Genomic DNA, 25,308 nt, shown 5'->3' on the forward strand with positions numbered 1-25,308 from the left:
TTTATATTTTGAAGCCCAATGAGGCAAATTCCTTTGTGATTTTGGGCTATATAAATAAAATTGAAATGAATTTAATTAAAGGACTTGTTGGTGTGCCACTTGTGCACCTAAATGTGATTACTTGGGCTTTTTAAAATCCTCATGATGCAAAGTAAACCCATATCATCACACCTCTACCTCCATGGTCATGTGTTACTCTAATGTACTGATAGTCTGTTAGTTTGTCTCCCAATGTAATGAGACACACACCCTCCAGAAAGTTTCTTCTGTTTTTTCAGTCCACAGATTTTTTTTTTTTTCAAACGTTTTAGTGACAATCTTTGTTTTTTTGCAAAATATGAGATGGATCATGGGTATTTTTTTCTAGGCAGTGTCTCCTTAAACTCTCCCATGGATCCATTTCTGTCCAAAAATCATATTCTGCCTTTCAAATTGTAAACTGTGACCATAACCTTGTCATGTTGGTCTGCTTCTTTGATTCTCTTTTGGATACATTTTAGTTTGTGTTCTTGGATTTGTTTTTGCTGGCCAGGAACTCCTGAAAAGCTTGTTTGTTTGTATTTTCTCAATTTGTGTATAATGGCTCTAACTGTGATTTTCTGGAAGGTGAAAGACAAAAATTTCTTTTAACCCTTTAAAATTAATGCATATTAAGTACCTTGTTTCTTGTCTGTTTGTGTATTTCTTGTAGATGTGAGCATGATGTGTTTATTCAAAATCTTGAACTTATTCTTCATAGTCAGACCCCATTTACTGATATAACCTCTTGTTACAAGTAATCAAGTCTGAGTGTTAGTTATTAGTAAAAGTGAACATCATTTTTAAAAATCTAAAGATGTTTTTTTTTCTTGTTTGATAGCTGATCATTAGTATGTTGTACATCAACATGTTGTATTTGCTCCAGCTTTCTAAGTGCACTGTGCAGTGTGTGGTAAATACAGTGGGTAAAAAAACTATTATGCAGTCAGTAAGTTGCTCCACTAAGAAAAAATGAGAGAGGTCATGACTCATACACTTCAATTGTGAGGTGAGTGACACAACGTTAAAAAAAAAAAAAAATCATGAAAATCACATAGCAAAAATACTGTAAGTATTAAACTCCATGCAAGATCTCACCTGGTGGGGTACGAACTCTCTTGAGAGAATTGTATAAATGTACTCAGGAGGAATTTATACCAAACAGTTCTAGTGGGGAAAGAATGCTGAGTTTCATCCCAAGAACATCAAACACACTGTGAAGCACAGAGGTGGAAGCATCATGCTTTCTTCAAGGATTTTTGGGCAAATAAACCTCCATCCATCAGTAAGAGCACTGAGATAGAAACATGACAATAATCCCAAACATACTGCCTTGGCAACAATAGTGTCAATATCCGTGCTTAAGTTTTGTCATGTTTTGATATTCCCTGTCAGTCCCACCATTTTCAGGTTCAATCATCCACAGCTGTTTTCATTTAGTTAATCAACCTCAGTGTATTTAAGTGTCTGGTTTTCAGTTCTCAATGTCAGGTCATCTGTTCTGTTACATCACTGGTTTGTTCTCCTGGTTTTGTTGTGTTTTGAGTTTTTTTAAGTAAATGTTTAAGTTTCTGCCACCATGTCTTGTCTCCTGCATTTGGCTCCTACACCACCATTCCTGACAAATAGAGTGGTTATGCAAAAAGCCTTTCAAGGTTCTGGAGTGTTCTAGCCAGTCTCTGAACCTCCAATAGAGATTCTGTGGATGGAATTGAAAAACAGTCTTGCTCATTGACAGCCCCAAAAAAATCACACCTCTTAAGAAGAGCTAAATGGAAGAATGGACCAAAATAGCAGCTACAGTCTGTGCAAACCAAATAAAGACTTAAATTAAACATTTGATTATTGTCATTGCCAACCAGGGTTACATTATAAAGTTTTGTGATTGACTTTTTTTTTAATTGAACAGATACTTATTTTTGCACCAGTGTACAACTAAATTCTTTGAAAAATAATACTATGGGAATTCCTAGGTTCTTTTACATTATGTCTCTTACAGTTGAAGTGTATTATAATGAATATCCCAGACCTATCTCATCTTTTAAAGTGCAGAATCTGTGTTTGACAAATACTTTTTTGCCCCACTGTAAAGGGTCAAATGACCCCCATTAAGTTCTTGAGTTATAGTCACACCTGTGAACCCTACCTGCCTGGTTTGTTGTGATGTTTACCGATGCGTACGGAGAGCGCTCACTACTCAGGTGAGTCACTGCGTTTGTGGCCACGATGCGGAAGGAGTAGTTGGTGTGAGCCACCAGGTTGAGCACCGTCACCCAAGGCTCTGTAAGGCCGTTCTGCCGAGGAATGAACTTCACGCTCGCTGTCCCCAAACGCTCCACCACTCCACCTCCAGCAGCTCCGATGCTCGCCCCGCCACCTGCCTTCCCTCCTCCGCCTCCTGGAGAGGAAGCACAGTCCTCGCAGGGTCCTTCCCTGGAGCACTTCAGACACAGCACGCTGTACTGCAGGTCGCTGCGACCCCCGGTGTCCAGAGGACGATCCCACTCTAAATTCACAGAGGTCCCGTTGACGGAGGAGATGACGCTCACAGGAGCAGATGGAGGGCCTGCAGGAAAACAGCAAACAGCCATCATCAGACATGTTTCTAAAGGCGGATGCTATTTCACACAGCGGGAAATATGTGTATTTTTGTGTACAAGCACCACATTTGACATTAATGTACCTTAGCTCTGTGCTCTGTTTCAAAAATCAAAATGGCGGTCATTTGCAAAAATGGCTGCCATTTTGATTCAAGTTCTGAATCAAAGCATACATAATGGTAATTTCAAACTCATCATTTTAATTTAATACATCCAGTAAAAGACATACACACAGCTCATATTAAAAAGTAAGAATTGTGGTTCAATCTGTGTATCATTGAGCTTGATTCATGAATTGAATCGGATCGCCACCTAAGTAAAATTTCACAACCCTAGTTCGTCTTAATGGGTCATTTTGTTCACTAAAAAATTCTGGACCGGACCGCTAAGTGGAAACGAGGCTTAAGAGTGTATCTGTGTTGTTTGTTTGTGCATCTGAAGGTGTTTGTGCTTACGGGAGCATGGAGCTGCTGGGGGGTCGTCTGCCGCTCGATAGTAGTTGGAGTCACATGGGCAGGAGATGGCAGCTCTGGTCTCTGAGTGGCTGTGCTGAGGACATTTGCCACACGGGCCATCCCCTGCCACCGGTTTGTAATAACCCACCTCGCAGGCTGCAGGGAGGAGCACAGCAATGCAGAGCTCAGATTAGGATGATGTGTAAAGAAGCAGCAGCTCCAAACAGATGAATGACACTCTTGAAGCAAACATCTAAACGGATTCATTTCAGGACACCCCCCACCCCCTACCCAATCTATGTATAATTACAGGCCTTGTGAGCGCGGAAACTGCAGAGCAGAGGAGATGAAAGTCAGACTTCTTTCTGCTCAAATTTGGGCTGCACTGTTGATACTCCCAGTGAGACCATCAGAATCCAGACCCCGTTTCAACCCTTTTCAGCTCCTCTGATACATATTCACTTTTAACTCTGCAGTGATTAATAATGGAGGGAGCTCAGATAAATATATTCTCTTTCCAGCCGGTTAATAGGCTTCTGCTATGGTAAATGGGGCAGGGGTAATGCTTCCAAAGCGGCAGCAGACAACACCGGGCTGATGTTTGCTCTTGCTCACAGGCTAATTGATGCTTTCCCACAATGCTGTGCGTTTACTTACAAATATAGGACTTTCCCTGCTGTCTTGATGAGTTAATTTCTCCTGCTACAATTTTAAACGAAATGGAAAGATAATATTAAAAAAGTTGCAGCCTGGATTACTGATATTGTCAGATAAAAATTGCTAAACTTCATGCTCCCCTTTTAACCTGTACCTGAAGTGTAAATACTCACTAGTTCACAGAACGATCCACAGAGAAAGTAATTCCAATAAATCACCGTTTCAGATATATTTATGACAAAAATTTGAGATTCTACTTAAGCAAAAACTGACAATTTAGGATTTTCAATAAGCAATTGACATTTTAGGGCTTCAGTTTAGTATTTGTTTGGTACTTTCCATTGGCTGGGATGGTTTAAAGTGCTTTACAGAGATAAATAAGGCTAAGGCAAAAACAAACCAATAAATCAAATAAAATATGTATAAATGAATTCACTGCCTTAGACAAAAAACAGTAAAAAATATAAAAACCATAAAGCATAACACAATGCCATGAACCTCTAACTTCCTTAACTGTATGAGGGGTCAGATGTCTAATTTTTTTAAAGTTATAGTGTTCAAAAGTGAAAAAAATACTCAATTGTCCACTAAATTACTGACTTCAGCCAATTAAATTATTACTGTGAATTCTTCATTTAAAATAAAACATGCTGAGCTTTGAACTGCAAATTTGACACATTTTGTCTTTAGAGTTTTGCTTATCTTACTATTGATGTGCTTTGTGCACACACATTACACCTCTGGGATATTTGAGATATTTATACATTTAAAAATAAAAGTGAAGGACACATTTTCTCTCTGCCTGTTTTTGTTCAAAATGTATATTGTTTATATTGTCATTTAAAGTTTACTTAGTGAAACATTGTGAATATTCGTGATTAATTTGATTAATTTTTTTAATCGATTGAAAGCACAACATTTTGCACAACATATTAAAGCTTTTCAATTCGATTTAAAAATACATTTTTACATATTTATAGTGAACATTGAGTTCCATGAACATCCCTATTCTACATGTAAAAATTATCTCGTTAATACAAGTGTTTGACAGATACATGCTATAACAGACTGAATAAAAAATGAAATAGGAAATTAAATCAACCTAATGGACATATTTACACAACAAATACCAAATTTGCACTATTCTATAAAGCTATAAAAATGTTGGACCCATTTAGAAATGAAAACGTGAAACATATGTCTATTTATTTATTTTTTTAAACGTTTTTTAAACTTTTTTATTTCATTAAAAAGTCAAAATTTGCTTTTCTTTTTTAAATATGTTTTAAAAAGTGTTCTTTCATTACATGTGGGCTGATAAGGTTTACACAACTGTGTATAACAAATCTTGTGTTAGTTTGCCTTGTACATAATTCTATCGCCATTATTTATAATTCCCCATTTAATGTTCCATGACACGCTAATTTCTGCCTGTCCTTTCAGTTACACGTTTGGTTTTCCATTAGGAGTGACATAAAAACGAGTGGAGGTGGAGAGCAGAGAGCATACAGAGAGCCTCTTTGCCTCCGGTTGTGGGTTTCTCATTTGACTTGTGTCAGAGCTGATGGAACCAAAACGTGCGTTAATTAGCAGACCTGCATGACGACTGTCACAAAGGAGCATCAGAAGATTAGTGTGAGCCAGCGCTGAATGCTAAAAGCTGAAAGTGATGAAAAGCTCAGATGAAAGGCTCAGGATGGATCTGGATGTGTTTGCCTTTTTATTATCCACCTTAAAAAGGATGCTAATTAAACCCTTTGAAACATTGTTTCTGTTGGAATAAGTCGCTCCATGTTTAGTAAGAAGTTACAGTCAAAATATATACAAGCAGACTCGCATATTTGATTATTTTGTATGGTTCTTTCTCTACTTTATATCTATCATTGCAGGATATTTTTTAGTAAACACACCCACACAAGGTATAAATATATTAATACTTTATGTTGGGAAAAAAATATTTTCATCTGACGCCATAAAAAACATCACATATCAAAGATAAATGTGGAAAAATGAAACTTTTAGTTGGTAAATTAACAATGACAGCTTGAAGAGTCTGAACAAATACGACAGGATTGGATTTGTTGTCATTAATATTATAATAACTATGCCTTTATTTACCTAAAGAAATCTAGTAAAACATTTAAATCAAATACATATTTTTAAGTACATTTCAGGTAGCTAAGATGCATTACCACAACAGTATCAGAATACAAAAAGAATAAATGAAAGAAAATTAAAGACAAGCATTAAAACAGCTTAATTAACTTCAGTTTTTGATTTATTTATCTTGTAAAAACTTAATGGATGTTTCATGCGCATTAAAACAGTGAATATTACCTGAAAACAGCAATGCGGTAATAAATCATAAAATTAACCACAACTACAAGCGATGGTGAATTAGATTTGTATTTTTCCAGCTGTAACCATTGCAGAAACGTTGCAAACACCAGTTGATTCCAGAATAAACAGCGATGGTTCTCACTTTGCTCCTATGAGTTGTGAGACCTCGCTGCCGTGTACCTGGAGTTTCAAAGCAGCACAGTCAATTTCTGGAAGTGGTTACAAAATAGTAACAGGTTTCCTGAAGAAGTTGTGAGCATTTTGATTTAGTTTGTTTGAGATTTGCACAAAAAGTGTTTTTGCACAAACACAAAGGGGGATTGATGCAGATGTTTGCAGAAATCTTATGATCTTTTGATACAGACATTTTCAGGTGTACTTCAGGAATTGACAGGTTCTCACGAGCCCGCTTTCAGTGATGTGGACTTTTAACAAGCTCACTCCTTATTGGCAAGAGCGGTTGTCATGGAAACAACGACTCAGACTGATTCGGACAGATCCCTGATTACTGACATCATCTTGCACTGACATAATGCAGCTGCCCCTCAAAAAAATAGCAACTGAATTGACTTAATTTCATTGGAGCTGGAAATTTGTGGGTGACGTCAACATCACTTGGTCAAGCTCTCATCTACAGTCAATGACTATAATACCAACGCATTCACACTCCCAACTCGTCATATACTGTAAGGACATATAGTAGGGCCCCCTCTGCGTCACTTTTTGAGGTTTTGAGTATCCTCAACTCACTGCTTTTTGAGGTGCTGGCTGTTCCCATTAAACCAGGGGTCCCCAACCTCCGGGACATGAACTGGTATCAGTCCAATGTATCGGTTTGGTATGGGGCCACAGACAGGGAAAAAATTCATAAGCTAATCAGGGGCACCGGCCAGTCTGATTCTGGGATGTGGACAGGTAACCAGGTACTGGTTACCATGTCCTGAAGGTTGGGGACTTATGATTTAAATTTAGATAGCCAGCACGTCTAAAAACGATAAGTTGGGGACACCCAAAATTTCAAAGTGATGCAACGGGGACCCATACCATACGTCCATAAAGGATAAGTTGGGAGTAAGTGTGTAGGTGGTACATGATCTGTGTCAAAAGTTTTTAAAAAACAAACTCATCTTAATTTAAATTAAATCAATTGTTTTACATACATTTCTAAGACAAAATGTTTGTCATTTAAAATCCCATTACAACTTTGTCTTCTACTGTAAAATCATTTCCAGTGGTCTTTTAATTATGATTATGACATTTTTAGTAAAAATGTAAAAGCCTGTCTCCTTTTTTTTAAGACATGTTTCCTGCAGAGAAGCAGGAGCTCTTTAGACATTGTGGGTGGTACCGTTGGCACGGAATTAACTCCATGTTAAAATCCTAGCATTCTTGTGTTGTACACTCTCCTGCTAGCTTATAGCTCCTCACAACCACATGGTAACATTAGCGTAGCAAAAAACAGTGAGCAATTTCGGAGAGCTTAGGTTTGAGGCTTAAGGCAGCTCAGACAAGAAAAATAAAGAAGAATCAGAAATGCAGCAAAGACTTTGGCAAAGACCATGGAAGTTGCAGCGTCACCAATCCGAGTTTTATCAAACGGCTGGTTTTCATCTGCTCCTGATCCAATACGACTGGATTAAAGTAATACTCAGAAATGCAGTTTTAATCTTAAAATATTTCATATTTTCCTCCATCACCAGAAAAATGCTACAAAATCATGCTCAAAACACGATTTCCATTGTAGTGGGTCTGTCAGAATTAGCTTACCACCAATGCTATATTAATGTGTGTATAAATATGTATATATATATGATACATAAAGTCCAAAGCACTGAACAAACATTATGCTCTACAACATGTACAACACCAGATAAACTTAGTGTTCCTCTTTTTCACCCTGCAGGCACTAAAAACAATTTATTTTTCCATATTTATCTCAAACAGTTGTTTCTTCTTCACTCTTATCCACCTTAATCCTTCCATCCCTTCAGGTTTTTTTTTCTTTGTAAAAGCGCCTAAGTTGAAAAACAGGTCAAGATAAACATCACAGCCGCTCGTTCATCAAGCAGAGAAGCAGCACGCTCTTTGAAGTCTCTGATAGTTTTGCTGGGAATTGTACACATAAAGTCCCACGGACCTGCGAAGGTTATGTTAATGCAGGAGCGCGTATGAGCAGAAGCGTGGGGGTGGTCATGGGTACCAACAGAGCAAAATGAACCCCTGGGTGAATATGCAAAACCAAAGAGAGGAGGTGGTCTATAAACCAGTTATGTTAACCTTTTATTTCTTTTGAGTGTTCTCGATGAAAAATAGTATGTTAATGAAAAACCTACATTCCTGTAGATTAAAGGATGTAACCAGGATGTTCGGTAATCTGAACAAATGAACACATGCTTCTCTTGAGGTTATTTTTTATTTTATTTTAATTGTATTTTAAAGAACTGGAAACAGTCATGAACTTTACTCTGAGGCTTAGCATGTTTATGTATTCACCAAACGTGTGTGGCGTGGTTCAAAACTGCTGAATGTGGGTATTTAAATGCACTTTTAGCGTATGGTGTGAAATGTTGAAGTGATGCAGATCTGTAGCAGGCTTTTTCTTTCACAGCTCTGATATTTGAAATACTTGTCATATAATTTCTGACAGGCTCAAAACGTAATTATTAATTTCTCCTTTATGGTCGATCTTTAAGCCGTGTTTTAAATGGACACTACAAATATGTCAACACCAAATCCTAGATATATCAAAGTTCAACTGGTCTAACTGTTGACATGAGCACAATCGTGGCATGTTTTGTACGTAGAGTCCAAAAGTTGACTAAAAAAATGTGCATAGTGACTCTTAACCTTTGTGCTCTCTTATGGGGTCCAGACGACCCTACATTGATCTGTGATGCATCCCATTGAAAGGTTTAAAAAAACTCAGGACCTCACACACCAAACAGAAAGGAACTTATACTTGAAAAACGATGCCAGGAGTCCAGCTCTGATAGAAAAACACCTGAGCAAAGAAAACAAAATTATTTTTATTGCTGAAAAGCTCACTTTTTATTTTTATTTCCAGGCTTTGTTTGTTCTGTTCAGCAGCATGTTCATTTTTGAATAATTTTGACAGGATATATTTTATGGAGAGCAAAATCTTTTGGGATATTAATGTTTTGGGTTTTTTTTTATTTAAAATTACAAAAAAAGGTAAAGAAATTTGAGTTTATTTTTCTCTTTTAAAGTTTATTTTATTTTATTCATATTTTTGTTGAAAATGAGGGTTTTAAAAGTCGAAAAGTTTCAAAAAATGTTGTTTTAGTTTGTTCAATAACTGTTTATCCTGTTCGGCCAGCGACCTAAGGGGGTTTTGAAGTTTGACCCCTGAGCGATTGAGTTTCAGAGAATAATTGAAAAATCTGAAATCATCACATTTGAAAGATGTTACTTTCCTAAAGTATTCATGTGACAGTTTTTCTCATTTCAAATGTTTGTGTACATCATCAACTTAAAAACTTTAACTAAAACTGGACTTTTTACTATCAACACTTCTGAGAATGGTAATGGCATATACCAGGGGTCTACAACTTGAAGCTCCAGAGCCACATGTGGCCCTTTAACCCCTCCTTTATGCCTCTATGGATGAATAAAACATAGTATACCGAAGTTGAACATTTTTACAGATTCTTTTGCCTATGTACCAGAGATCATACTGAGGGTGCAATTGATTATTAGGCGGAATTTCTACTATTGAAAAAAAAATTCAAGGTTTCTGAGTGTGCCAAATGGTCCGAAAATAAGAACCTCTTAGTTACTTCTAATTTAAGTTTTGTTTGTCAGATTTACACATTTCTAGGATGCACTAATAAATAGATAATAAACTGTGTAAGCATTACGTTTTTTTTTTTTTTTTAATTACTGCTGACATCACACATTTAGTACGTGGTGTCTTTTGCTTTGAAAATAAGTATTGTGAATGTATAAACTCTTAATATCTTGAAAAATATATATCTTTTTATATTTTATTTATGTAAAAAAAAAACCTGACTCCTACTGGCTAAGACACCAGTAGGAAGAAATCAAACCAAATGGCTGTTTGAGTGTTAAAGGTTGCAGACCCCTGACATATACTTATATAGTGCTTTACTACCTTCTTAGAAGGTCCAATGCCTCTACAGTCACAGCCCCATTCACCCATGGACACACACATTCACACACTATGATGACTCCACTGCCTGTCTCTAGTGTCAACCTGTAACCACCAGTAGCAATGCAGAGTTCAGTGTCTTACCCAAGGACACTTCGACACATGGGGTGGGAACCAAACCTGTGATCATCCGATCATTAATAAACTGCTCTACCTCTGCACAATAGATCACAACGTTATTTTTTTTTCTTCTGAATCAAATTTGTTTTACACAAGTATCCTACAAAGACCAAAAAGAACATACCAGCACACAACATTTTTTTGGTTTGTTTTTCTTTTAATGCAAAAAATGTAATGGATAACAGGGTGCAGTGTGGGAGGGTGCTGAGTCCACCTAGTGCAATGTCAGAAACCCTCTGCTGAGCCAAATCAGCATCTGCCTAAAATGAAGTGCTTGAAATCAGAGGCAGACAGAAAAAGAACTGAAGACAAGAGGAGTGAGATGCAGTCCATGAAGACGCTGCTTCATTAGGTTCCACTGTTTGCAGAGAACACATTTTACCAAGAGTGTGAACATCCTCGTGTGTGATCGTGTGTGTGGTAGCCGCCGTGTCAGTGCCTGTCATGGGAGTGCAATCGTACCAGCAAATTTGCATCACAATGAATCTTAATAGCCGTGTGCAGGATCGGGTGCTGACCTTGATTTATTCCCTGTATAGGTGGAAAAATAAATACATTTGGATAACAGGGAGCTGAAGAAAGCACATCATCATGACACACGTGAGGAGACTCAGGGAGAAGTTGGAGATGTAACCTAGCTGAGATGTTGAAAGCTTCGATCCCTCCGCCTGTTCTGCTTGAATGTTGCAAACACACTAGCCACTTTATTCAGTACACCTTGCTACTACCGGTTTGAACCTCCTTTTAACTTTAGAACTGCCTTAATCCTTGATGGCATGGATTCAAAAAGGTACTGGAAACATTCCCCAGAGAGTTTGGTCCATATTGACAAGATAGCATCACAAATGCTGGAGATTTTTTTGGCTCCACATCCATGATACCAATGTCCTGCTTTGCCACATCCCAAAAATGATCTATTGAGTTGCTGCCATGGTTAGAAATTTGTGTTAAGAAGAAGTTTGACAGGTTTGCCTAACGAAGTATCCACTGAGTGTAAAATAACTCAAACAAAGAAACCAAAACTACCAAGAGTATAGCACTTTGAATAGCTTGTGGTTTAGATCTTTCATTTTTCTTCATCTTTTTAGTTATCTTTGTTGTTGACTTGTCCTTTTTTCAACAACTAGACCCTTTTTATTTCCATTTATTTTTTTATGGCCCTCCTGACACTGTTATGCAGCGGTGCAGAGCAGAGGATTTAACAGACAAATGAGTCTTTCTAGAAAACATGTCACTTCCTAGAGTTTGGCCTATGATTTAGTGAGAACCAGAAGGCGCAAAGCAGATAAAGGTCCCTATCTTCTGTTTCATCAGTGATAAAGGGAAATGAAAAGTGTTTGGTACATGAGATGAACAAGTTAAACCAGGTTTAGATTAGAGTACAGTCAAAGCAGCATTGAAACCACAGGAGGTTTCTAGTATAGACATCGATGTACCTTTGAGTGGCAAGAGGGACCGTGGTTGGTTATGCTTTCTCACTCAAACGTTCAAGTAAGTTTTCCCAATAAATGATGGAACTAGTATAAAACAAGCAGCATTGCTTTGTCAATGTTTTGTCTTCATGGTCTTCGGTGGACTTGCTGGCACTGCAGGAATAAATATTGGTTGAACAATCCTTGAATTTCTATTCCATGAACATTATCACACCCTGGCCTAGTTAGACAAAGCACCCTTATACTCCATCTCAACCTCATGTTTTATAGACTAACTGAGTAACCTTCAGAGGAATGTTCCCACTGTCTGTGATGCAGAGGGGGACGTCAGATTTTTAACCCCTAATGGTGGAAAAAAAAACTGTTTTTGTTCTCTGAAACTAGGACAAGTGCTTAGTAGGGATTTTTGACATTTTTAAATTTGTTCCCGTTGTTCCGTCAACAATGGTAGACTTATAAGTTGTGCACGATCTTCAAAAATAAAGCACTGTGAGGTGTCCCAGCTCTGATGCAGCATCGACCTTGTAGAGGAAGTGAATGCACACCAAAATCTTACAAAAAAAACCTCTGCAGGCTCCTCGCCTGGTTCCCCAGGGAGGATCTGAAGCCACAAACAAGCCACAGCGGCTGTCTGCGTGATGGATGAGTGTGTCTATAACATCAGCTGTGGAAATGGGACACTCGCCATCCACACTGTCCTTTCCCACTGCAGGCATAGTTCAGACACTAACAGCTGGACAGGTGCTCGGCTGCAACCCAGTGTTTAATCGAAGGCATCACCTTTCAGTCTAAGGCGAGCTTCATTTACTCTGCATTATGTCTTCATATACAGAGAGGTATAACCTTGGGGATGAAATGTATTGAGCTTGTTAAGACCCCATTAAGAAGCATAGATAGATTGGTTCAGCTGATTTGTTTGTGAGTCAAGTGACAGCACAGAAAGTCTTAATTGTTTTTGGGACATTAAAGTATGAAAACATTTTTATCCTGTCTTTCTATAGGGAGTCACCTGGGTCATCTGCTTCTGTAAAAAGTCAGATTTATCTTGGTTAAGGAGTCGACTGCCAAGGGAAATAAAATGTTTATTAAAATCAAAAGTTAATAAAACCAAAAGAGTGAACCACTGTCATCACAGTATCAGCTAAGGCTAAACACAGGGCACACATTTAAAAGCAACCATACACTTTTTCATGCTTTGAGACTGAGAAATGATCTGAGAGATGTTTTTCCATCCATCCATCCAATGTCTAAACTGACTTAATCCCTTTCAGGCTCAATGGACTCCTGGAGCCTATCCAACATCTTTTGGGCAAAGGTGGGATACGTCTCCAGCTTAGGTCAGCGGCAAGTCATGTAAAGCTCAATGAGCTGTAACTCGTGATACCCAATTTTTTATTCATTATAAAGCTTCATTTTGGTACAATGGTACATGAGGACATCCTTTCTCAGAGGTTTCTGGTGAGATCTGATTCATGAAGAAAAAAGTTTTTTGCAGTTTAGTTCTTCATCTTGAACAATTTCCTAAGCAGTCTGAATTCTGTTACTTTGTCTCTGTCAGTTTTTAGGTTGATTTTTGTATCTTTAATACATAAGAACAAATGGATTGCTCCCTCCAACTCATATTTCTTCAATTCATCCAGAAAAATAAGCAAATTATATCTGAGCAATTAAAAAAAAAAAGGAGGCTTTTCAATGATTAAAGTTTGGAAGGAACTGATGAATACGTAGAATTCAATTTCTGAACCCAGAGCACACAGAAGATGTCCCTGTCTGGGTCAGAAAGAAGAGCCGCTTGGTACAAAGCTCACAACAGTCTTTGATAAAGTCAAAGAAAGTAGGATGGTCCCACATCACCGTGGTAACCAGATATTGTTGGAACCAGGAGGAATTCTTCTGAAAAGGAAACTGATAAAGCCGCCCTGCTTCTCAAGGTTTTTGGAATGTCTTTGCTGCACATCAAAAAAGAAAAGGTTTCCCCAGTGCTGTGGAATGTGCAAAATCTTTTTAGTTATTTTATGTCTTCTTTCAAACCCAAAATAATCAAATGATGTTCCTCATCTGAGTGTTTATTTGTTGATAAGTCCTTCTAAGTTTAGTTTTTTCCTCTTTAGTTGTTGCTACGTTTGTGTTTTCCTGTTTTTTTTTTTTTTTACTTGATCAAAAACAGAAAAAGAAATTATCCCAGCTGATCTTACCTGGCCCACAATGGTTACCATATTTTATGCAGTAAAATTCCCGGGCTCAGACTGAATCTGGTCTGGTTTTGGTGCCAAAGCCACAGTCTTTCCTTAAAAAGTTTTGAAAAGTGCGAGAGGCACTCACTCTGCATCCAGTCCCTCCAGTTCTCCGAATTTGTTTAGTTGGTTTCAAATTTTTTGCTAGATGCCAGAGCTGAACCGGAACATGTTTTTGTGAAGTTGGGGCTATTACCAACCAACTACTAACCTAAACCGGATATCATGCGAGTAAGTATAAAATACATCTAGTATATTATTCAAAATAACCCCAATTTTCTGCTGTACTCGCTGTTTTCACTGCGTTATAAACATTACGTTATTGTGACAACCAACCTGTCTCTCCTACTTGTTGCACAATACGCGTAACACAGTCAAATATGCACTTTAAGTATTAATAAAAGTTCTGTGCTTATCCATTGTATGAAGATGAGTTACGCAGAACAAAAGTGTTGTGAATATAATTCAAAATCACGGCAGAAAGGTTAGTTTAACAGTACTTCCTATGAATTGTGGGTTATCACGTAAACCGACGTGAGTTTGGAGTCTCATGAGGTCTGCAGCAGAACCTGTAGACGCAGCAGGTTCCACATCTGTTCTGTATCCAAGGTGAGTTATCTGCCGTAACTAGTCCACTCCGGAGTCCACACTGGAGCTGGGCTGGATGCAGGATTAGCGTAAGGCATACTTAAAAACTAGTTTTTTTTTTTTTGTTTGGTTTTGTTTTTTTCCAAAAAAAGACAGTGCATCTTATACTCCAGAGTGTTTATACTGTATATGGATCAATTCTAGCATTTTGAAAGGTACACGGCCCTGTCAAAATGTCCTTTTTACGGATTCCAAACAAGGTTGGGTGTTATTGTAAATATGCTAACACGGCTAACTTGTAGCGGATACGGACTGTTTTTTTACCTGTTAATAACAATTTTGAGAGTTAGTGGAGTTAGTGGAGTCAAGTCTTTTTTTTTAGCTGCATCAGTTTGGTTTTTACGTGTTGCAAACAAGACAATACGGGCATTGTGAAAATGCTAACGCAGCTCATATTTATCATGTTATAACGTGTAGTATGGTTAAAAACAAGTTCTGGAGTTACTGTGTATGCAATAAATAAACTCTGACTGACTGACAGACTTATCTGCGACTCTTTTGTCTCACTTATGGTCACAAATACAACTATCATGATGGGGAGGAATCTGCGGAATCCTCAAGATTTCATGCCACCTAATTTTTCTGAAAATCATTGGCGTAATCATGAATGTAGACAGCGGCTGTCAGGTGTGCAAAATGGCTCACTGTTTATATAGTACTCCCAAGCTACTGGGTGGTTGACCACCAGTGTCAGTTGATATGGAGGGTTGCCGTCCAGAGACATCCAGCCATTACCACCCTGTGGCTGCCTAGCTATTAACCAATTTCATAATGGCGTCAAGTCCGCCTGTCACTGAACTGCCACCGACAACCTATGTGCCCGGGCAACCAATGACCAACATCCACTTTTAGAAAAAAAATGTCCAGTCACCATAATATTTTTGTTTCTCTAAAGACTTCCGTGGCCACCATGCGGTGTGTAAAAATACTACTGCTACCTCTAATTACAAGTGCCGCCTCGTGGCCACCTAGGTTGGAATTTTGGGATATGTGACCATAGTCTTATTATGCCTTATTGGCCTTATGGACCATTCATTGGCTGTGCAACTCATAATCCAGTCAATGGAAAATACGGTAAATGTAAAAAACGCCAATGGCGGTGACAGCTATACTTACAGAACTAGTTTTATTACTTCTGTAAACATAAATGTTAGTGAGCTTATTTGCTGATTTATTGAACATAAGTTCATCCAAATATCCACAGATGTTTGAGACGACTGGGACAACTGCTGAGTGTGGGCAGCAGCATCCCCTCACACCCCAGCCTCTTCGGCCTCCCTGTTGACTTCCCTGCTGAGTTCGAATCAGTTGCATCAATGAAGCCATCACAAAGGGAGCATTACCACAGTGTTTTCCTGCGGAAAATGCCTGGTAATTACAAATCAAACGAGACAAATACATCCCGGTTAATGAGCGTTAAACGGATGTTAATTATCCGATTGAATGGCTGTCACCATTAAACTGTGTCTGATGGAGGCAGGGAGAAGGGGGTCAAGGGGAGAGGGGAGCTGGAGAAAAAAAAAGCTGGGTTTCAGAAGAGACTGGTGCTTTAAAAGGCGTATTAGCAGCAGATTGAGGAGATCAGACGGTGTGAAGCATGTGCGTCGGAAATGCAAACGCGAGGGGAGAGGCAGCGGGAGGGGGGGGGGGGCTAAACTTTCCTCTTTTCCCGACATTACCAATCGCTGCGAGGCCTCAGAGGGGAAATTAATCAACTGCCTTTGATTATTTATATATTTGAAAAGGACAAAGTGTGCGAGGGGGGGAGCTGAACGGAGTCACACTGTGCTAATATGGTCACAGCCAGTCTAGCAGGCAGGTTCAGTCAAAATATATCCATCACCGAAGGACAGAAAAAAATTATAATGATCGATGTCTGTGTGAGTCTGCACGGGGGGACGGTCAATAATGTGTCCCCGAGGGATAACAGGATTTCCTGTCATTAACCGCAGATCATCAAGCCAATGTCAGCAGATGCAGAGAACATGCTGAGATGAATTCTGTGTCTCACCTTTCAAGTCTTCTATTTAATAAATGAAACATTTGTCGACTGTTTTTCTTGTTTAAGACAATCTTTCAGCCGATCAAAACCTACTTTGCTAAAATAGGTCTGTCTTCCTGAATCGATATAAATCTTTTTAGTGGTGAAACAGTTTTATCATGGCAGTGATGAGCGGCTCTCTTTTGATGGAAAACCCCAGTTTATGCGGTGACCCGAATATGTTAAGCTGTGACGGCCATCAGCGCCCAACTTAAGCGATTTCACGTTTGAAACATTACTCGTCACCAAATATGGAGTTATGATTTAAAAGCTCCATAAACCTCTCATGCTCTGCATGAACAAAAACCCGGCAAGAGCCACAAAGTCCCACCTCACTGTTCAGAAAAAATAATTTTACTTATATTTATTTATATTTAATTAATATTGTAATTAATATTAATATTTTGTGGCCATTAAACCATTCATTTTTTACATATATCGTATTTGCAATAATTTAATTATAACCGTGTTATGTATCTAATATATTACTTTTGACAGCTGCATCTTTATGTTTATTTATTGTTGTATTCCGTTCATGTAGAATATCACATGACACTAACATTTTCAGCACACTACACAAGTCCACACATCTACACACAGTTCCTTTCAAAATAAAATACATCCTGTTTTAAATAAGATCCTGACAGAGTAGATTTATTTGCAATCATACTTTACAAACTTTGCCAATGGACAACAACTACACAAGATAGGATGATTAATTTAAACTTTTGGTTAGCTTAAACTTATTCAGATTGAGTGGTAGTGTAATGTCAGCAATGTTTACAAAAAAAATAAATTTTTCAGAGCAGTTAAAAAATATAAAAATAAATGACAAAATGTAAATGTTTATATTGTTAGCATTTTCTGTAAAGCCAAAGAGCCACAATGAAGAGATAAAAGAGCTGTACTTCTTTGGAGCCAACTAGATTGGAAACCACACAGATAGGAACTAAATTTCAATATCAATATGTAAACAAAACATTTAAAATTTGAGCTAATACAACAAACTCCTGTTTCTGAATGTTTCTGATTTTTAATAATTGCTCCAATTCACCAAAGTATTTAAAAATATGCGAGACAGGAGTCCTGAGATGCATTTCATTTGTATGTCTTAAAGAAAGAAGAAAAAATAAACATTAACCAAGGTTTTTAAACTGAAAAAACACGATCTACTTACAAAAAATTATAATAAATCTAAAATGAATTTACTTTTTAATATTATTATCAAAATAATTGGCTTTGAGGCTGCATCCAGGAATATATCAGTCGTAATGGATTCAGACGAGTAAAAAAAACAAAGAAAGAGTAGTATAATTAAATGTGAAATGGATGAGAAGGCTTTAATGATTGATAAAATGTGCAAATGTAGAATTGCAACAAATTTGCTAAAAAGAAAAGTCTTCATGTTCATGTTCTAAAATCAATCGTTTATGTAACATTTCATAAAATAGTGTTTTTTGCAGTAACATTTATTTTTTTAGGAAAATGTAGAAATCTAAGTATAATACATTGCAATAAATTGTATTTAATTATTTTTGTAGTTAAAAAAATTAATAAATCGGAAATGTAGTTATTAAGAGAATATTGAAAACATAGATAAACAAAGTCTTAGAAAGAAAATATGTTTTTAACTTGCAGTTTGTTTTTCTTAACTTTTAGATTCATTTTAATGACTGAAAAAAAAATTAACTTCAAAGCTTTGTTTCAAACATATAAATATATATATATATATTTTTTTTTACCACTGAGGCACTAAAATGTATTTTGTTAATGATTTATTTTAATTATGTTTAGGCAAAGAAAGACAAAATAAGCTGATCTAACTATATTTGATAGGAAGGAAAAGGTAGTGGTTGTGGTAAAATCACTGTGGTTCTGCTTAGGACCAGAAAGTTCAAGTTTGTCTACAAACTTCTGTCACTTCTTTGTCACTGCAGCTTCATTTCTCTCTGGAGTTCACCAACACAGAGAAATGAGGGAAATGATGTCTTAAGTGGCCCCTGCTTTAGAATTAGCAGCACCATGAGTATTCCTGACACACGCTCATACATTCAACAGTCCGCAAAGTTGTGGGCCTCCAGCGGAGGCCGGAAAGAGGCAGAAGTAAATGACAGCGCCCCGCGTGCACATCAGTTTAACTCAACAAGAAGCTCGGGCAGAAAATCATTTGAAGAAGTCCCGCAGTCCCTTCAGACAGACGCTGCCGGCTCCTCAGTGATCTCCTATCATGCTGTCTGTCTCTTTACTGTCAGCTCTAATGGCTCTTAGACACTGGAAGGGGACACGGGTGGCTGTGGGGGGCTGAGGGCAGCACACACTCAATCAATAATTTACCCAGCGCCTCGACTGTTTTGTGTGTCTCTGTACGCTTTTTTTTTATTATATATTTTTCTAAATTAAGCATTTATATGTGCAGCACATGAGATGATTTGTGTTTTTCATAGATTGTGTGTGTGTAGCCCTCTGCACCTGGTGTGCAGATAGGGCTTTGACCAATCACAATAAAGATTGGAGGAAAGTTTGAGTGACACAACAGCGCTGTGTCTGGCTGAGATACGATTCATTCTGTTATCACACTTTCCTGAACACACACACAGACGCACGACTCCACGACAGCTTAACAGAGTTAAAATATTTAACAAAGCCATTTTTTTTTTCCTGTTTCGCAGCTTCCTTCATCTTTCTTTTCCCTTCTTACATTTTATGTGTTCTTTTGCATTTGTTTTCTTATCTTTTTTAGCCTTTTAATGCAACTTATGCTGACATTTTCTTCTGTCTTGATCGCTGCACAGTCTCATCCAACCTCCAATTTCCTGTTTTCACCTGTGATTTCACCCTTGTGTTCATTTATTTTTGTAATTTTTGTGCTCTCTTTTTGCTGATGACATGTGTTCAAGGGAACCACTCATTCATCTGCTGTGGTCCTGAAAGCAGTGGCGGAGCTAGAACATTTTATTTGGGGACCGGAAGACTCCGGAGAGGTGGCAACTCATAACTCATCCATTTAATGAATTGTTATTGATATTTCCAAAAATTAAGAATTTCCTCCTCCCATACAGCCTAAATAGTCTGGTGCACACAGTACAGGGGTGTAAAAAATAATTTGAGGGGCTTAAGATTTAACATAAAAATAAGTATTTTGTTATTTTTGCAATGCTCAAAGAAGTTTGTGTTAATGATTTCTTTTTTACAATAATAGTTGAGTAATTATTATAAGTAAAACACATTATAGCTAAAAAAAAAAAAATCAAAACAAAATTCCTGAAACCAAAGCATGATTGAAAAAAAAATCAAATTAAACAAAAGAAAAAGAAAATAAAAAGGAAATGTCTTTGAAAACAAAATAAATTTTCAGAAATTAAAATGAAATGTTGAAAAAGAAACAAAATAAGGAACTGGAAAATGAGCTATTATGGGACATCACTGATAGGATGATGATGTTAATTTACCTTTTCAACAGGAAGTTATTTGTCATATCTTCCAACAGACAATATTTCCTTACATTTCTGGCCACACCCACTGCTAAAGTTTGATAATTGCTCAATCATTTCTTCACCACAGCTCAGACAATACATAATTCTTCTTTCCCTCTTCTTCAAAAAGTGTCATTATTTTCCATAGTGAAAAACCAGATAATGATAATACACATAAAGGAAGTGGTAAGGTTGAGTCGGGGTGGGATTATATAAGTTTGCTTCCTCCCATTCCCTTTCAGCCAATCTCTTAATATCTAGTTATCCTGTGTTTGAAGCGTCTTTATGGATGTGAACTTCTGTTGATTGATTGTTTTGCCAATGTATTATTTTTTTTTCTTCTTGATTGCTTGATATAAACCGTTTCTAATCTAATCCAAAAAAATCGAATAATAATGAAAATATAGTATTTGTTTTCCTGATTTTTTTTTCTTTACGTTTTGGTTTTTATGGAATTTTATTTTGATTTCTAAAATGTAATGTTGCTTTTGATTATTTGTTTTATCTATTTTTGAGTAAAGTGATTTGTTGATGTGATTTGTTCGCACTTTTTCTCCCTTTTTATAAATTATATGTAAAAAGGGTTTTAAAAGTGAAACATTGGTAGATGAAAACTTCATGAGTGACCCTCATCTCTACAATGTCATTTTTTTATGTTTCCTCACAATTATTATGTTAAATTTTCTTCTCTTTCTCTTTTTTTGTCTAGTTTTGCTTACCTTTCCACCTCTGCTCCCTGAGCTCTTGACCTCTTCCATGTTACTTTTTTTCTGTCTGTGCACTCTTCTCTTGTCTTTTTTCTTCATCCCTTTCTCCTTTTTTCCCACCTTTCATTGCTGCCAGATACTGACCAACGCGTGATCCGATATTGTCCACCATGGAGAACCAAGCACACGTGCAAAATGACTAATTAGTGCTGGCGCAGAACTCACAAATCCCTCACTGCCAACACAAAACCTAACAAACACATGTAAGGATGCTTAATGAGAGCCACACAGCTGGAAACCCACACATGTTTGTCCATTAGCACACGTGTTGTCGATGCGTTGTTTCCCAGCGCGCAGCATGCAGCTGCTGCAGCTGTGCTGGCTGTTGTGTTGGGTTTTTGGTTTTGGCTCTTTGGCAGTTATTAGTTGCTTTGTGTGTCCACAGCATAAACATAGTGAGCTTATTAGGAAAGTCTTTCAGTGCTGAATATCCTAATTTGGACTGATTGAGATTTTTCTATTAGCAGCTTGTCAAGCTCTGCCAACTGCTGCTCAGGATTGTTTGTATTTTATTGGCAAACTTTCAGCCTGACATGTGGGAACACGTTCTTCAAGCCCCTACAGAAACGATTGGGTTGGTTACTTTTTCCTAATCAATCAGTGGAAAATGTCGAGTTTGTCTTGTAATGCTTCTAAATAAAAGATGTATGCAAGTGCTTTTTATGCAAACTGACAAATACGTGAAATCTACGTTAAGGTCCTTTTTCATTGTACAGTTGCAGCATTACACATTCTAATTTTGTCGAGATATGTTAAAAAGCATGTTAGTACAAAACTGGCTTATAACCTTTAAATCCAAAACAAAGTAAGAAAAACGATGGGAAAAAAGGCTATAGGTGTGATTTGCTCTCTGATTGGTCACTTTATACTCACACTGAATGCGATTCACACAGCAGAGATGGCCAGTTTTAGTGTTAGCTCAATGGTACAGATGTCATCTCGGGTCCTGCAGTGCAATTTGAGAGATGGGTGCGGTGGTCTAACAGGAGCGTGATTTGAGTGGCGCAGCAAGAATTCAAATATCTGAATTTTGGCGAGGTTGCTGTGTTTGCCAATCAGGGATTCAGCTTTGGTTATGTGACGTTTTCAGTGAATCGATAAGTTGGTAAAATACTAATCAAGCATTTTTTGTCCTGAACTTCCATCCATTTTCTCAACCCACTAGGATGCCAGCCTATCACACCCCACAGAGAGCCTTCGTGGGTGCCAGCGGAGCTCGCTCGCTCTCAACGCCGGGAGACAGATAGCTGCTGCGGGGTGGGGAGACTGCCGGCTCGAGTCTCCTGAACTTTATGATAATTTTTTATTTTCATAGAGACAATAATCTAAAAGGTCCCCTAATTCTATTCTTGTTTTTATTCTTAACTTTCTGGGTAATGCGGGAGAGTAAGCCTTCAAACTGGGTCAGAACCAGACGGAAGGACGTGGAAGCGGCCGTCATCCAGACACAGCAAGAGTAAAGCTCACTGTACCGACAGAATCTGTGAAAGATCTCATAAACCCAAACATGGAGATGCGGTTATTGATTCTTTTTTAGAATTCTTCAAAATACATAAATCTGATCTTTGAACATCATCCGTTTTTTCCAGGCATTGTAAATGAGATCAACGCAGACACCGCTCCACGTAGCGATCAGGGTTAAAACATCGAGGTTCAGCTCCTCCCACACGCAGCCGGGGCGGAACATATTTTTGGACAGCAAATTCCCCACACAGTGAAGGAGAGTCGGTTGATGCAAATTTGATGCACAAATCTGAAAGCAGCACAAGAGCTAAATATGGCGGCACATAGTCAGGCAAAAACTCTTATGCTACGTTCACACCAGGCTTGGAAACGTACATTCAAGCAACCACTTCCATAGAAAAGTCTGTGCAAAAACACACATATGCACATTTGAGGCTTTCACATTCTGAAAGCCTGTTCTCTGGCTCTATATATGAAATACACAATCATTAAATGTGCACTAAAAGTTAAACCAATACAACTTCGACCAACCAGGGACTTGGATTTTTACGTACACACACCAAGAGAATGATGCTCCAAAAACACACCACACAGCCATTTTTTTAACATAATTTTAGCATTAGGTGTTCACACTGGACTGTCTATCACTACCTGATACTAGCACATGCACCCATAGTTTCATTAGACTGCAAAAAGTTGAAGATGTGTAAATTTTACAAGTTTTACTCAAGGCTTTTTTTTCACGTCTCTTTTCTGATACACGCAAAACTCTGTATCATATGATTGCAGACTGGAACAAACCACAGATGTTAAATTCTACTTCATGATCAGTTTTCAAACAGTTGGCACCTCTGTGGACTACCAAATCTGATGGACTACCAATTCCATGTCCCTGATTGGTTAAAGTTCAACTGGTTCAATGGTCACACGTTTTGTGCGCAAGGCGTGAAAAAAAAAACTTAAAATCTTGGTCGCTTAAATGCGAGTTTCTGAGTACAGTGGGATTGTAGGTTTGGAAAGCACGGAGAGTTCAGGTTAGAATTTAGATCAGGGTCTGCAACCTCAGGCTTTGGAACCACATGTGGTTCTCTGCTTGATGAAAATAAAATGTTTTTTTTTTTTTTTTTTTTTTTGGAGAAGTTGTGTATTTTTTATCTAAAAAGGTGCATTAAACAAAAACAGAAGTCAGAAAAGTCTAACTGTATTCAACTCATTCACAAACAGTTAATCCACAGTAAGTATCCCTCCTGCAGGTCCACGACCACATTACCCATAATGCTCCAATAATCAATCAAACAATGCAGCTTTTTAGCTTACCAAAGTCGTACTGAAACATTTTAAACAGATTTTTGTACACCATGTACCGCAGAAATTCAAATTGGAGGTCAGTACGCACAGCCAGAATCCATACATGTTGTACGCTGGATTATAAGGCGGACTTTGAAGGATTTCAGAGTGCCTCATGGTCTGATAAATACAGTACAGAATATTTGATCAGTTTATCAATTGACAAAAACGTTAAAATAAATTGTGCATTTTTTTCACTCCTGAGATTATACTTCCACTACATTTGCTGCAGAGAGATGATCATGTAAACCTTTATCAAAGGTTGTAATCTGTTTAGAAAAAACAGTTATTTTCTCTTTATACTTTATTAATGTAGAAAAAAAACCCTCAACGGTTCATTTATGCTAATCAAAATAGTAACAATGACATTAATATAAATCAGTGTTTTATTTTCTAAAGGGTGAAATAAGACTTTGTGGCTCCTACTGGGCTGTAGTTGGTGAGAAATCCGCCGAATGGCTCTTTAAGTGTTGAAGGTTGCAGGTTTAGGCTATGGTTTGAGTTTCAGTCATACAGGAGTATCAAGTCAAGGTATACTTCCCCTAAAACCTGATGACTGCTTTAAAAGCGTTTATAAGACCCCATGTACCTTTTACACTTCTCTGGGCACTGTATCAGCTGCACAGGGGTTTCCTCTCCGGCGTAACCTGCATGCTACGATGCTTAAACTTCGCCTGATTCAGCTCATCATCAAGGCCTGCAGAGGCCTGATAATCACAATCATGGAAGAGGGGGGGTGTTGAGAAGGAAAAGAGGAAGGATGCAGGATGGGGGTCTTGAGGATCGGAGGTGAGAGCTTGTCCTTGTCGTGTCTCCGGAATGCAGTGTGCGTTTCTTCCCCTGTCAGTGACCTACTTTGCTCACACGGTGAGGTGGATAAGGCTATCATCGGTTCCAGGCGTGTTGAAGGTGTAAGTTTGCTGGTTAGCAGGACGCGAGCAATGAAAAGCGACACTACATGTAGGCATGTTTAAAGCTTGTTTTTGTCTATGACTGACCTACGCTGATGAAAATGTTATTTTTTTGTCTTTTTAACATGTTCTCGTGACATTTTTCCTACTAATAGAGGACACACATAAAGAAAATGAAGCTTAAAATTGCAGTTCTGAGTATTTCTTTATTCAAATTGTTGTGAATCAGGATCAGACATAAAATGCTGTTTGACAAAGATTGTATTTGTAACGTAAAAAATACAAACAGAGGGCCACAAGCTCACTGTTCGGCTCCATTCTGATGCATCCAGATAAACAGATCCATGAACATCTTTATTTTCCTCGTCCGAGCTAACACCAGGCTCAAAACTGTACAGCTGCATAGCTTCAATATTGCTCTTGCACCTGTAATGTCAGGTTGGGGTTTTGAGGGGCTGTGAGCTAGTGGGAGAGAGTGAAAATAGACCTGGAGATTTGTGGTACGGTTTTAGGGTTAATTTGGAATTTGTGTGCAATATAATGAAAAACTACTTAACTAAAAAAATTTTAAAAAAATAGGATTTGAAACATAACCACAAAAGACAGTTTGA

At 37.8% G+C, this 25,308-nt stretch overlaps 1 protein-coding gene across 5 annotated transcripts in view; it reads right to left on the bottom strand.

Moving 5' to 3' along the window:
• Window positions 1-25,308, bottom strand: part of epha8 (eph receptor A8) — a 148,702-nt gene that overhangs the window by 34,105 nt on the left and 89,289 nt on the right. For all 5 annotated transcript variants that reach the window (XM_024269905.2, XM_024269903.2, XM_024269906.2 and 2 more), the window contains exons 7-8: window positions 3,074-3,229; window positions 2,165-2,584 (exon numbers count right to left, since the gene is read on the bottom strand). In XM_024269905.2, the coding sequence (XP_024125673.1) occupies window positions 2,165-2,584; window positions 3,074-3,229 (576 nt within the window). The remainder of the gene's footprint in view (window positions 1-2,164; window positions 2,585-3,073; window positions 3,230-25,308) is intronic.

This window comes from Oryzias melastigma, linkage group LG5 (assembly GCF_002922805.2).
Source record: "Oryzias melastigma strain HK-1 linkage group LG5, ASM292280v2, whole genome shotgun sequence".
Classification (NCBI taxonomy): domain Eukaryota; kingdom Metazoa; phylum Chordata; class Actinopteri; order Beloniformes; family Adrianichthyidae; genus Oryzias; species Oryzias melastigma.